The sequence below is a fragment of the Sinocyclocheilus anshuiensis genome, unplaced genomic scaffold, assembly GCF_001515605.1.
Source record: "Sinocyclocheilus anshuiensis isolate Anshui unplaced genomic scaffold, SAMN03320099.WGS_v1.1 scaffold143, whole genome shotgun sequence".
In the NCBI taxonomy this organism is placed as follows: Eukaryota; Metazoa; Chordata; class Actinopteri; order Cypriniformes; family Cyprinidae; genus Sinocyclocheilus; species Sinocyclocheilus anshuiensis.
The window spans coordinates 329,197-342,836 of NW_015548197.1; the positions used below are offsets into that span (position 1 = coordinate 329,197).

Below are 13,640 nucleotides of genomic sequence, written 5' to 3' on the forward strand. Positions count from 1 at the left end.
TCTCATAGACTTTCATTGAGGGTGTGAAAACTTTTATACAATCAGACTTATGGTGTTTTTAAGCTGTCTACTGCCATAGCAAAGCTTAACAACTCCCTACTGAAAAAACAGCTAAAACCAGTCTAAGCTGATTGGCTGCTTTGGCTGGTCTCCCAGGCTGGTTTTAAAGTGGTTTTGGCAACTTTTTAGCTGGTCAGGCTGGTCTTAGCTGGTCAAGCTGTGAGACCTGCTAAAAGACCAACCAAGCTTAACCCAGGTATTTTCAACTTAAACCAGCTAAGACCAGGCAACCAGCCTAAGCTGGTTTTAGCTGGGTTTTTACTGAATCAATTGGGTTTAGCTGGTTTTAAGCTGTTTTTTAGCTGTTTTTTTTTAGGATCATTATTTAGCAAAATGCTAATTATGCTATTAACATGTTAATCATGCTGGAAACATGCTAGTAACATGTTAATAATGCTAGAAACAAGCTAGCAACATGCTAGTAAAATGCTAATCATGCTAGCAACATGCTATTAACATGTTAATAATGCTAGAAACATGCTAGCAACATGCTAGTGACTTGTTAATCATGCTAGCAACATGATATTAACATGCTAATCTGCTAGAAACGTTAACAACATGCTAGTAACTTGCTAATCATGATAATAACATGCTAGTAAAATGCTAATAATGCTAGAAACAAGCTAGCAAACAAGCTAGTAACTTGCTAATAATGCTAGAAACATGCTAGCAAAATGCTAGTAACATGCTAATCATGCTAGCAACATGCTATTAACATGCCAATAATGTTAGAAACATGGTAGCAATGGCTTGTTAATCATGACAACATGTTATTAACTTGTTAATCATGCTTACAACATGCTAGCAACCTGCTAATAATGCTAGAAACAAGCTAGCAACATGCTAATCATGCTAGAAACATGCTAGCAAAATGCTAGTAACATGCTAATCATGCTAGCAACATGCTATGAACATGCCAATAATGCTAGAAACATGCTAGCAACATGCTAGTGACTTGATAATAATGCTAGCAACATGCTATTAACATGCTAATCATGCTAGAAAAATGCTAACAACATGCTAGTAACTTGCTAATCATTATGCTAACAACATGCTAGTAACATGCTAATAATGCTAGAAACAAGCTAGCAAATATGATAGTAACTTGCTAATCATGCTAGAAACATGCAAGCAACATGCTAATCATGCTAGAAACATGCTAGCAAAATGCTAGTAACTTGCTAATCATGCTAGAAACATGCTAGTAACATGCTAATCATGCTAGCAACATGCTATGAACATGCCAATCATGCTAGAAACATGCTAGCAACATGCTAGTGACTTGATAATCATGCTAGCAAAATGCTATTAACATGCTAATCATGCTAGAAAAATGTTAACAACATGCTGGTAACTTGCTAATCATGCTAACAACATGCTAATAATGCTAGAAACAAGCTAGCAAATATGCTAGTAACTTGCTAATCATGCTAGAAACATGCAAGCAACATGCTGTTAACATGCTAATCATGCTAACAACATGCTATTAACATGCCAATCATGTTAGAAACATGCTAGCAACATGCTAGTGGCTTGCTAATAATGCTAGCAACATGCTATTAACATGCTAATCATGTTAGAAACATGCTAGCAGCATGCTAGTAACTTGCTAATAATGCTAGAATCACGCTAGCAACATGCTGTTAACATGCTAATCATGCTAGTAACTTGCTAATCATGCTAGCAACATGCTATTAACATGCTAGCGACATGCTAATCATGTTAGCAACATGTTAGTAACTTGCTAATCATGCTAGCGACATGCTAGTAACTGGCTAATCATGCTAATGACATGCTAGTCACTTGTTATTCATGCCTTCAACATGCTAGTCACTTGCTAATCATGCTGGCAACATGCTAATCACTTGTTAATCATGTTAACAAAATGCTAGCGACATGATAGTCAGTTGCTAATCATGCTAGCAAAACATGCTAGTCACTTGTTAATCATGCTAACAACATGTTAGCGACATGCTAGTCACTAGTAACTTGTTAAACATGCTAGAAACATGCTAACGACATGCTAGTAACTTTGCTAGTCATGATAACGACATGCTAGTCACTTGCTAGTAATGCTAGCAACATGCTAGTCATTTGCTAATCATGCTAGCAACATGCTAGAAACATGTTAACGACATGCTAGTAACTTGCTAGTCATACTTACGATGTGCTAGTCACTTACTAGTCATGCTAGCAACATGCTAGTCACTTGTTAATCATGCTAGCAACATGCTAGTCACTTGTTAATCATGCTAGCAAATATGCTAGTCACTTGTTAATCATGCTAACAACATGATAGTGACATGCTAATTACTTGCTAGTCATGCTAGCAAAATGCTAGTCACTTGCTAATCATGCTAGCAACATGCTAGTAACTTGCTAATCATGCTAGCAAAATGCTAGAAACAGGCTAACGGCATGCTAGTCACTTGCTAATCATGCTAGCAACATGCTAGGAAATGTTAACGACATGCTAGTAACTTGCTAATAATGCTAGTCACTTGCTAATTATGCTAGCAACATGCTAATCATGTTGGAAACACGCTAGCGAGATGATAGTAACTTACTAATCATGCTAACGACATACTTGTCACTCGTTAATCATGCTAGCAACATGCTAGAAAAATGCTAATGACATGCTAGTAACTTGCTAATCATGCTAACGACATGCTAGTCACTTGCTAGTCATGCTAGCAACATGCTAATCATGCTGGAAACATGCTAGCGACATGATAGTAACTTGCTAATCATGTTAAGGACATACTAGTCACTTGCTAATCATGCTAGCAACATGCTAGTTTACTATTTCTTATCTATCTATGTGTCTATCTATCTGTCTATTTATTTATCTATTTTTCCTGATTGTATTGCCTACAAAACTTTAAAACTACTTCAAATTATAATATATAATGGTGATATAATATAATGGTGATGCGTATGTTTAAAGGGGAAGTCGTGGCCTAATGGTTAGAGAGTTGGACTCGTAACCCAAAGGTTCGAGTCTCGTACCGGCAGGGATTGAAGGTCGGGGGAGTGAATGTACAGCGCTCTCTCCCACCTTCAATACCACGACTGAGGTGCCCTTGAGCAAGGCACCGAACCCCCAACTGCTCCCCGGGTGCCGCAGCATAAATGGCTGCCCACTGCTCCGGGTGTGTGTTCATGGTGTGTGTGTGTTCACTGCTGTGTGTGTGCACTTTGGATGGGATAAATGCAGAGCACTAATTCCGAGTATGGGTCACCATACTTGGCCACATGTCACGTCACACAAATTAGTTAAAACTGAAAACCCTCAAACTTTAAGCTTTTAAAACTACTTAAAACTTTCTGGCTAGGCTTTTTCAAGCCAACTTAAAGTTTGTCTATAAACTTTACTAGCTAGTTTATTAAATGTTACAGTCCAAGTGTACATATAAATGCCTCATTCATTCAAGTTAAATGCATGGGTCATTTTGCTAAATGTGTTAAATATTTTATCTACACTTATTGTATAACTGCTGTTTTTTGCTGTAATTGCACGGTTTTGTAAATAAATTGTTTTGTAAATAAATTTTCCTCATGCCAACTTGGTCAAGCTAGTTATTTAATGGACTTTAAAATTGCTTTCATAATAATATGTTTATAGGTTTGTTAAGTCATGTTATTTATGTATTATAATCTATATAATTAAAATGAAAGTAAACGTTTTGTCTAGGTAACGTTATTAATTTTAAATGAAATATTAATGAACAGTACAGAGTATAGAAATGCAGCTGTGCTAAGTCTGGCGTGCAGCGCAACGGGCCGAGTCCGGCTTGGATGCCGCAAGTTACGGCTGTCGCATCTGGTCCGGTTGATTCGGCCCAGAATCTGAAAGTGAGTACGCAAGCATCCAGGCCGGGTGCTGCAGATGGATCCCGGCCGATGGACAGGTCTCTAGCAGGTGAAAATGTAACTGTAAATGGCCCGAGTGTACGGAGAGGGATTGTGTATGAGTTAGATGTAAAATCAGCAAACGTCAAGTTGGTAAGTTTTCACTAGACTTTAGTGGAGTCAGCAGTTCGCTTGACAGTAAATAAGGATCTAATCCTAAAGTATCCATTTTTTTTAAAATACCATTGTTTTCCGTTGTTGGTGAAGTGTTATTTTGGTTTCCGATTACCAAGGAGAGGCTACGCAAGGTCCTAAAGATGGCGGCCGCAACAAAAAAGTCACGTGACTGAAACCCATGAATAGACCAATTCAGAGTAGACGTCACAGTTACGTCACTTGCAGCTGCGCGCGCATAGTGGTGGCAGAAAAACACTGGGAACAAGTGGCGATAAATGGGTAAAATCGATGGAATAAAAGAAAAAAATATTTTTGTGCCTTTTGATGTCAAGATCTATAAAAAAAGAAATTTTTATAGAATACTGTCGTCAAAGACGCCATTTGAAGCTAAACGCAGATGTTTAAATGGACAAATTACTTTTAAAGCATAAATTCGATTTAAACAATAGGTCTATGTGACACCCTGTATGTGTAGTCACAGGAATGAATAATTTGTTTTTTCCCATACATTTGATTGATGTATCCCAATGTGTTTGCTGTTATTATGTTGAATGGTGATGCGTAGTAATCTCAGTGGACAGTAGGGGGAGACGCTGTGCTGATTAAGGACTGTGTGGTTAACGGTGAGTCGCGGAGAAGAGGCCATTACAAGAGCGACTCGAGCGACTAGCTCGGGGTTGGGTGGTCAAGTCGAAGTCTCCGTATGCAGCCCCGGTGGTGTGCGTCCGGAAGAAAGATGGTACGCTGAGACTGTGTATAGACTACAGATTGTTGAATCAGAAGACCAGACCGACATCCACTTCCCAGGATCCAGGACCTTATCGACACCCTTGGAGGCTACCGATGGTTAGAGACTCATTGGGGCTCTAACCACCCCTCCGGTACTAGCTTACCCGAACTTTGAACTTCCATTTGTGCTCCATACAGACGCATCTGAACAGGGTCTTGGGGCTGTGCTCTACCAACAGCAAGAGGGCAGGCTCAGAGTAATTGGCTATTGCTCCAGGACGTTGACTCCCGCCGAGAGAAGTTATAGGCTCCACTCCGGAAAGCTGGAGTTCCTGGCACTTAAATGGGCGGTCTGTGAGAAGTTCCGCGATTACTTGTTCTATGCACCACACTTTACAGTCTTCACAGACAACAACCCGTTGACGTATGTCCTCAGGACGGCCAAACTCAATGCTGTTGGACATAGGTGGGTGGGATTCGACATTCGCTTCAGATTCGACATTCGCTACAGTCCAGGCAAAGTGAACACGGATGCGGACATGCTCTCTCGATGTTCCCTTGATATCGATAAGTTTATAACTGCATGTACTGAGGTTCTCACAGAGGAGGTGGTCCAGGCTACATGGGAAGGAATTCAGGTTGACCAAGAGAACGATGTTGCCTGGGTCGCGGCTCTTAATGCCCGTCAAGAGGATGTTGGGTGCCAGTTTGGAAAGTTATACAGTGGTTGATTATACAGTGGTACAGTGGTCATTTGCACATACGAGAGAGACTGTAGTATATTGTGAAGTAAAGGAAGATGGTATTGAGTTAGATGACAGAAATACAGATTGAGTGTAAGAAAACTCTTACAAGTGTTATGCAACACGTTTATTAGTGTTTGGTTTAAGTGAGTCACATGTAAGGTGACATAAGACATTGTGATTTAATTATACAATCTTTGAATTATTGTAATAAAGCATTACAAGAGCGACTCCATGACTGAAAGCAGCACAACTGTGTCTCTCTTTGTTTATTTAAACAGAAAACTTGCTGCAGCACCACCAGTCGGACGGTGGGTGTGCTACATTTGCTTGAACATTTGGGTGGCGTTATGCAAATCTTCCCACATTGTGACATAGACATGTGGGGGCGTGTTCGAATATAGTAATTCAGTTTAAATGTTCATATTGTGTAACCAATGGTTCGCTCAACTATTCAGTTATACAGTGGTTGATTATACAGTGGTACAGTGGTCATTTGCACATACGAGAGAGACTGTAGTATATTGTGAAGTAAAGGAAGATGGTATTGAGTTAGATGACAGAAATACAGATTGAGTGTAAGAAAACTCTTACAAGTGTTATGCAACACGTTTATTAGTGTTTGGTTTAAGTGAGTCACATGTAAGGTGACATAAGACATTGTGATTTAATTATACAATCTTTGAATTATTGTAATAAAGGATTACAAGAGCGACACCATTACTGAAAGCAGCACAATTGTGTCTCTCTTTGTTTATTTAAACAGGTGGGTCAAATCGATCACCTAGGACATAAAACATAACAAAATATGTCGATTTTGTGTGTATGTTGTTTCAGGAGGGTAATATACATTTCCGAAAGAGAACGACAAAGTTGTTTTTCCTTATTAGAATTTTGAGATATAATCTCGGAATTGCGAGAATAAAGTCAGAATTTTGAAATATAAAATCAAATTGACCTATTTTTATTCTTTTATTCCATAGACTTGAAAACTTGAAAACCGTAATTTTCTGCCTCCAGATAGGCTCCGCCCACAAAAAAACTATCATACCTGTTTTGGATCTGTAAGACTATCCCACTCTCTAATAGATAGGTTATTAAAGTAACTCAGTCTGTGAGTATTGATGCTAGTTACATCAACGTCCCACTAGAGGGCAGTGTTATGTCGTGGATGTGGAGAAGTTGTTACTTCCTGTCTGCGTGTGTTCTGGTGGCGGTATTAAAAAGACGATTAACAAACATGTATCCAGGTGCTGTTTATTATTCTGTTCTGTCACAGTGCTCTCCTCTCATGTTTTATGAATAGAACCCACATAACAAGAACATGATAATTACAATAACAATTACATCATTACAACAATTTTATAGTAAAATCCTAATACCTAACATGTTATTGCATTATAATGGTTATATGATTTTCCCCCTCACAATAATTATCCATTGTTAATTTTTGTAATGGGTGTGCTGTTGTCTGCCCTAGCTCCCTCTAAAACCATTATAAAACCATGTGAATATTTGTCTGCTGAATTACTACTGTAACCTTACAATAGATAATAATGATGTCCTTTAGCGTACAGTGATTTGAATGTAATGGGATGTTACTGCTAAGGTGCTAGCAGTTGAATTCATTTTGTGTTTAAATTATAACTATTAATAACCATGTCCTATTTCTGTGAAGAATAACATTTTATTTGCAAAAAATACCAACATAAAAATGCATTAACTTACTTTTTTTTTTTTAATCTTCGAGGCACTGTTCTTCACACTCAATTCAAGTTGAGTGTCATGATTTGTTAGATTTTTTAATTCTTTAAAAGCTGCAGTTAGAGGTATGACACATTTTTTAATTCTAAAAATATTTAAGTACATTTAAATACAGTTATAAATTATAACTGTATCTATTCATCATTATAACTTATAATCATGAATCTATAAATCGATATTTTCATGAAATAATTTGTATTGTCAATCAGTAGCTTTCATCTAAACTGTACAAACTTTAGAATGAATGTTCATTATTTAACATTTATGATACTATGGCAGAGTGAAATTGTACTTTTATATTATTATTATTTTTTACACTATTTCACCAATCGGATGAGAAAACACCAGTTGATCAAAGTTGTGGGAAAGATATGTGGCACTAAAATATATCATTATAATAGAGATAGACTTTGACAACAAATCAACAACGACAAGATACTAAAAAATGACATTACATTTATAAAAATTTGTGCACACAAAGAAGTACAGAGAAATCTTACTTTCCCCATTAAATATTTATTTTTGAGTGAATACATTTTCTCTCAATTTTCACTCTATAAAAAGGTTCACTGGCCTCAAAGGCTACATTCTCACTCTCAGTCCAAATCAGAGTATTTGTGTATCTGATTGAAATCATATCTAAATGATGGATTGTCTTTCATTTTCTGGAATATCTGCATTGGTTTCTATGGCAATGATGCTGAGTTGTCTAGAGTAGACTGCTTCTAGATGTTAACGTGACCACGGTTGTGTCTCGTGTTCACACAGTTTTACTAAATATGATCAGATTCCAATCAGACATGCACAAAATCCAGATCTAGACCAAGAGTCTGATTAAGGCTAAAGTGTTTGGAATGATATTTAGTATGTAACGGCCAGTAACCGGTTTTGGCAGATAAAAGCAATTATCTTTGTTAAGAAACAGCTGATGATCGGGCCGACTGTATCCCGCCAGGCATGTGTCGTGTAGAACTTAATGCAGTATTTCAAAAAGTTCAAGCCAGGGTTGCCAGGTCCACGATTTTTCATTAATTTAACATTATTTGTAATGTACCTCCCATTCAATAATCGCAAAATGCTTTGTTACTTCTGATAAGAAACAAAGTCTCATCTTTTGAATTGTCCATTTTCTCACAAATTCAAAAGACTAAATGTGGTTTTGACGCCTCAGTTCAAGAGGCAGTGTGAGACACCGCTTGCAGTCAAGACACTCAGTATCAAGTCAGGTATCCACGAGTTGATCTTCAGTGTCTTCTCTACAAGCCTTAAAGGAGACAGCTACACAGTCCCTGCAATTTCTTTTACACTTATTGTTTTTGAAGATGCTGTGTCTGTAAAGAAAACAACAGAAAACTGACTTCAGTGAGGCCCAACATGGCAAATATCCTTTATGAAAAAGTCATGTGATACATAAAAAGACCCGAGGAAATCCACAGATCAGTGAGGAGCTTCATACCTGGAGACAGCAGGGGTTTCTCTGGCTTCTTCAGCATCAGGTAATGGCTCACGTTCCTGACAGTCAACACACAAAACACTGTTACAAGATGCAAATCAAATCAAATAAAAAGGTGCAGAAGACAAAGCTAAATACATTTCAGGCATATACATTTAAAACAGACCCTTTTAACATTATTTTAAACAACAAAACAAGCAAATAATTTAGTAATTATCATTTTTAGATGTACCACATTATTCTTCAACTGGTTTAAAAACAGGCAATCATTCTGCTCCTGGTTTGAGTTTTACAATAAACTTGGATTAACTTTCATCGACTTGCTCCATACATGAACATCATAATTAAACACTGACTAATGGTCAATTAATGGCAAATTAATTTCTCCTAGCCACATTAATTCTTTAGAATTAGAAAAATTTACTTTGTCTAAGACCTTTTTTTCTTTTTTTTTTAACTACTTGGGGAATCACTCTTAGATATAAAATATACGAGTCCTACAATTAAGAACAATATTTCCACATTAGGAGCAACTTTTAGCCTCATAATTCTTGGTGAATACAGTCCCAGATCATTAGAAAAATCTATAAAAGAATAAACACAAGTAATACTTGCCCTCCTGCATTTCTTCCTCCAGAAGGAACAAGTAACCACACCCAAGATGACTAGAGGAATCAGTAAAGCGTACAGCCACAGGTGTCCAGAGGAGTTGGGAGGATTTGGGGTGGAGATCTGTAGTGGTGCTTTAGTGGAGGAAAATGCAGGTTCTGTAAAATACAACAAAGGGTGCACTTACATTATTATGCTATTATATTATCATCATGTAGTCAGTGGCAAAAAACCCAAAAAACAGCCATCTTGACAGGCCTAACTGACCAATCCTACTTCAGCAACTGCTACCATCTGCCAAATCAAAAATAATCATACAAGCTTTTACTCTTTTCGAGTCAATAAAGGATCTGCACGTTTACACAGGTTTTTACACAAATTATCCAAAGAGTTGTGCAAGCAATAGTTTCTTCTTTTCCAAATTTGTATCTTGAGGAGTTCATGCTGTGGATCAAACAATGCGTCACATCTGATTCCTCACATCAGTAAGATCACCTAAATGTTATTTGTTAAATGTTATAATTCTTTTCAACTGCGGCTTTAAAAAAAAAAAAATTCCTGTTTGGAATCACAGTCTCTGCCATTTTAAACCATGCTACTGTGTAAAGTAACTTATGAATATGATTTCTTATGAAAACAGCAGATAAAATTCTTTGCAATGCCACAAATCTTTCCGGCTCAAGTAGGAATAACACTTTTTACAACTTTTTGAGCACAATCGTGAACACTTACATAATTTTTCTCATAATCCTGATACAGGTAAACAGATACTGTATATCTTGATTACATACTTTTGACAACAAGTGTAGCTTTTATCTCAGACACATCGTTTCCAATGAAGACTCGTGCTTCATAGAGGCCTGAGTTATTGGAGCTGACATCTAGAAGAATCAAGGGCACAGTTCCTTCAACTCGCAGTAAGACTCCAGGTGTTTCCACGACATCACAGTCTCTGCAATGGACACAGCGACAGTACTGCGCAATCAAGGTTTTCCGATTTTCTCTTGTAAAAGTTATGCTCACTCGATCAGCTCTCTTCAGTTCAGCAGTTTTGAAGGATATGGTGACATTTTCTCCGTCAGTTGCCTCCAACTTCAACTCAGCATCACACACAGCGACTGTTTGGGACAGAAAGAAAGTATTTATTATGGTTTAGATTTGAACAGTGCTTCTCAAGTTTTCCTCTTATGTATTCCAACAGTAACGCAGAAGTACTATATTTGGCACTTCAGTCTATCGTAGCGATTCCCTTCTGCTTCTACAGACTGTTGCTGCCCTACACAGGTAATATGATGTTTTCAATTGAGTGAGTTGAATGCTTATGTTAAGTCCTGATTGAAATAACGGCGTGCTGTCAAACAGCAAACACAGCCTTCAGATCCACAGTCTGCACAGGGCATCCCTATGAAAGGATTTTCTTTTTCGTTTGATTCTTTTTCATTCAATTCTAGTCTAATTAAAAAGTTCTTCAACTCCCCTGCCATGTTATTCAATGACCAACTGACCATCTCATCACGGAATAAATACACTGAATAAAATAGAGAGTTAATTGTCCTCAAATCTCAAAAGACAGGTAATCTCCAGCTACTTTTAATTTATCTGGCTAAATATCTAAATAAGATATAATTTACAAATAACATGCGTGCATTGGATGGATGAATTTGATTATTTATGACATTCAACATGTGCTATATATTAGGGCTGCACGATAAATCGAAATGGAATCGAGATCGCGATTCGACAGAAGCTGCGATTGTCACGCGTATCTTTCAGTGAAGCACGGTTCTGTGATCAGCAGTAAATCTTCATCCAAAGGCCAGAGGGCGCTCTCGCACTGAAACTCCAAATACGCCTCGCAGAAGAAACCCAGAAAATGCCTATCGCTGCAGCTGAATAAACAGAAGATTCAACTGCTTTCATTGATTCAACGTGACTAATAAACACACGACTACGGCAATATATGGTTTATCTGAGTTCTTATTATTATAATTTTCATTAAAATAAAGTATATTCATAATGCAATGCCTTTATCGCTGCTTAAATACTATACAAGTGGTTGTTATTATTAATAATGTATCAATGATTTTGAAAAAGTAACAAATTAATACCACTGTTTTAAATAGCAGCCGCTTGAGCTGCGCGTGCTGAAGCTGAAGAGCTGAATGAACACGGTAAACTGAAGCGTTTTTCTGGCAGCTTATTTAACTCAAGGAAATGCATCCTGAGATTAATATTAATACAACATAAACATAATATTACAACTTATATATGTACAAAATGACGCAGTTATTGCGTGCTATAGTCAGAATGTGTGATCCTGTTGTGGATGCGCTCTTCCCATAACAACGCGCTGAAACACAGCAACTAAACCCAAAGAATTCACAATGTTTTATTATAATAATGTTCTCATTAGAATGTTATATACACGACATTCCCAATCATAGTTATTAATGTTGTGCACTGCTGTTTGAGCTGCGTGCGCTGAGCTAAAGATGATCACCGGTAAACTGAAGCGCTCTTTTAACTTAACCAAACGCATTTTATATGAGATAAATCAGATATACATCAAATAAACACAATATTACAACGTACAATTGCACAAAAGGCTGCAAACGAACAGCGCACATCTGAAGTGTCTCTGAAGGAAATAATGCATTATTTATCGGCTTTAAGATATCGGCCAAATTTTCTTATCGGGCCGATACCGATAACAGAAAAAATTAGCATTTATCGGCCGATACCGATATGGTGGCCGATATATCGTGCATCCCTAGTTTACGACCTCATTTAGTGAGACGGCAGATGCTGAAATCACCGCGAGTGTCACGCGCGCTTCAGTGTGTGTAGTAAATGAAACCACGCGTCTGCGCCATTCATAAACCGAGACAGGCAGAACATGCAGGATTCATATTTAAATTGACTTTTGTGGCTTAATATTTACAGATACTAGTCCATATCGTGATTTAAGTGTAATGACCTACTTTTGATTAATTCATTAAAAATTTGACAAATTCCGTGACATTCCGCGTTAAACTGTGAATTCTGTTTTTATGACCGGATAAAGACTACACTGCGTAATTTTCCCGCTTATCATGCCGCCACTTGCCTGATGTGAACACAAAATATCTTGCATACCACCACTTGTGAACGAGCCAGTGTAATGCAAATATATCTTGAAAGGTCTGCGCGAGGATATCGTAACGTTCTCGCGAGACCAGTCAGATCTCATGAGACACATCGGATCTCGCGAGATCTCGTGCCACGAGATCTCGTCACACCCCTAGCAAATAGGCATTAGTTGAATGTGTTAAAACAATTTGCTGAAATATACTACTCTGCTGTTTCATCCATCCTGTACAGATCAACTGTCATAGACAATTAGAGATTTTTTATTTAGCATTGTATTTGTTTTAGTGCCTTGCAAGGACTTCACAATACCAATTCTCTCATCTCATCAGACAATCATTCATTCAATCTTGGAAGGACTGAGAATATCTTAATCTTATTGTGAGAATAGGTAACAAAGATACCAAAACATCCATTCCCTTTTAAGAATGATGAAAAGATCTTATGCAAATCATCTATTCTCCTCCCATTGAGATAGAGAGGTAAGACTAAAGAGAGAGAGAGAGAACACAGAAGGGAGGAGGGAAAAGCAGAGAGAGGGAGAGAAAGGGAAGGAAGGAGGGTAAGAGAGAACACAGACAGGCAAAACTGACAGAAACATTCTGAAATATTCTAACAGGTAACGTTACTGTTCAAACAAAAGCAGCCTGTTAATGACAAACATGCAAGAATCAAATGTAATGTATTCTATTTAAAAAAAAAAAGTTTCAGTCATTTTGTGAGTTCACAGTTCTGGCATGTATCATGTAAAAAACGTCAACACACACACACACACACACACACACACTCTATAAAGTCCAACCGGTCCCAACTACAATACACAAATGTATTCTGGAAAAAAAGTCCAAAAACAAAACCATCCTTCTATTAATCCTCAACTCTCTACCCACCTGAGAATGCCAAGACGAACAGGAAAACATATTTCATCTTCAGTACAGCACTGCGAAATCTCGAATTCTACTTCCGCTGCTACCGGAGCAGCCTCATATCCGCTAGAACCACTCTTGGTTTAAAGGGGAGGAGGGCAGAGAAAGAGAAAAGGAGAGAAAGGGAGGGACAGAGGGTAAGAGCGAACACAGAAGGGAGGAGAGACAGAGAGAGAGAGAGAGAGAGAGAAGGGGAGGGCG

At 37.8% G+C, this 13,640-nt stretch overlaps 1 protein-coding gene across 2 annotated transcripts; it reads right to left on the minus strand.

The window, feature by feature from the left end:
* Positions 1–7,765: 7,765 nt before the first annotated feature.
* Positions 7,766–13,525, minus strand: LOC107653225 (uncharacterized). 2 transcript variants are annotated; one of them, XM_016439896.1, is made up of 5 exons: positions 13,404–13,525; positions 10,182–10,505; positions 9,394–9,545; positions 8,782–8,837; positions 7,766–8,656 (listed from the first exon to the last, which is right to left on the minus strand). In XM_016439896.1, the coding sequence occupies exons 1-5, from the start codon at positions 13,438–13,440 to the stop codon at positions 8,548–8,550; spliced, it is 678 nt and encodes a 225-aa protein (XP_016295382.1). In that variant the 5' UTR covers positions 13,441–13,525; the 3' UTR covers positions 7,766–8,547. The 2 variants fall into 2 exon arrangements, with proteins under 2 accessions (XP_016295382.1, XP_016295381.1); XM_016439895.1 differs by having other exon boundaries at positions 10,179–10,505; positions 13,404–13,479.
* Positions 13,526–13,640: the final 115 nt, after the last annotated feature.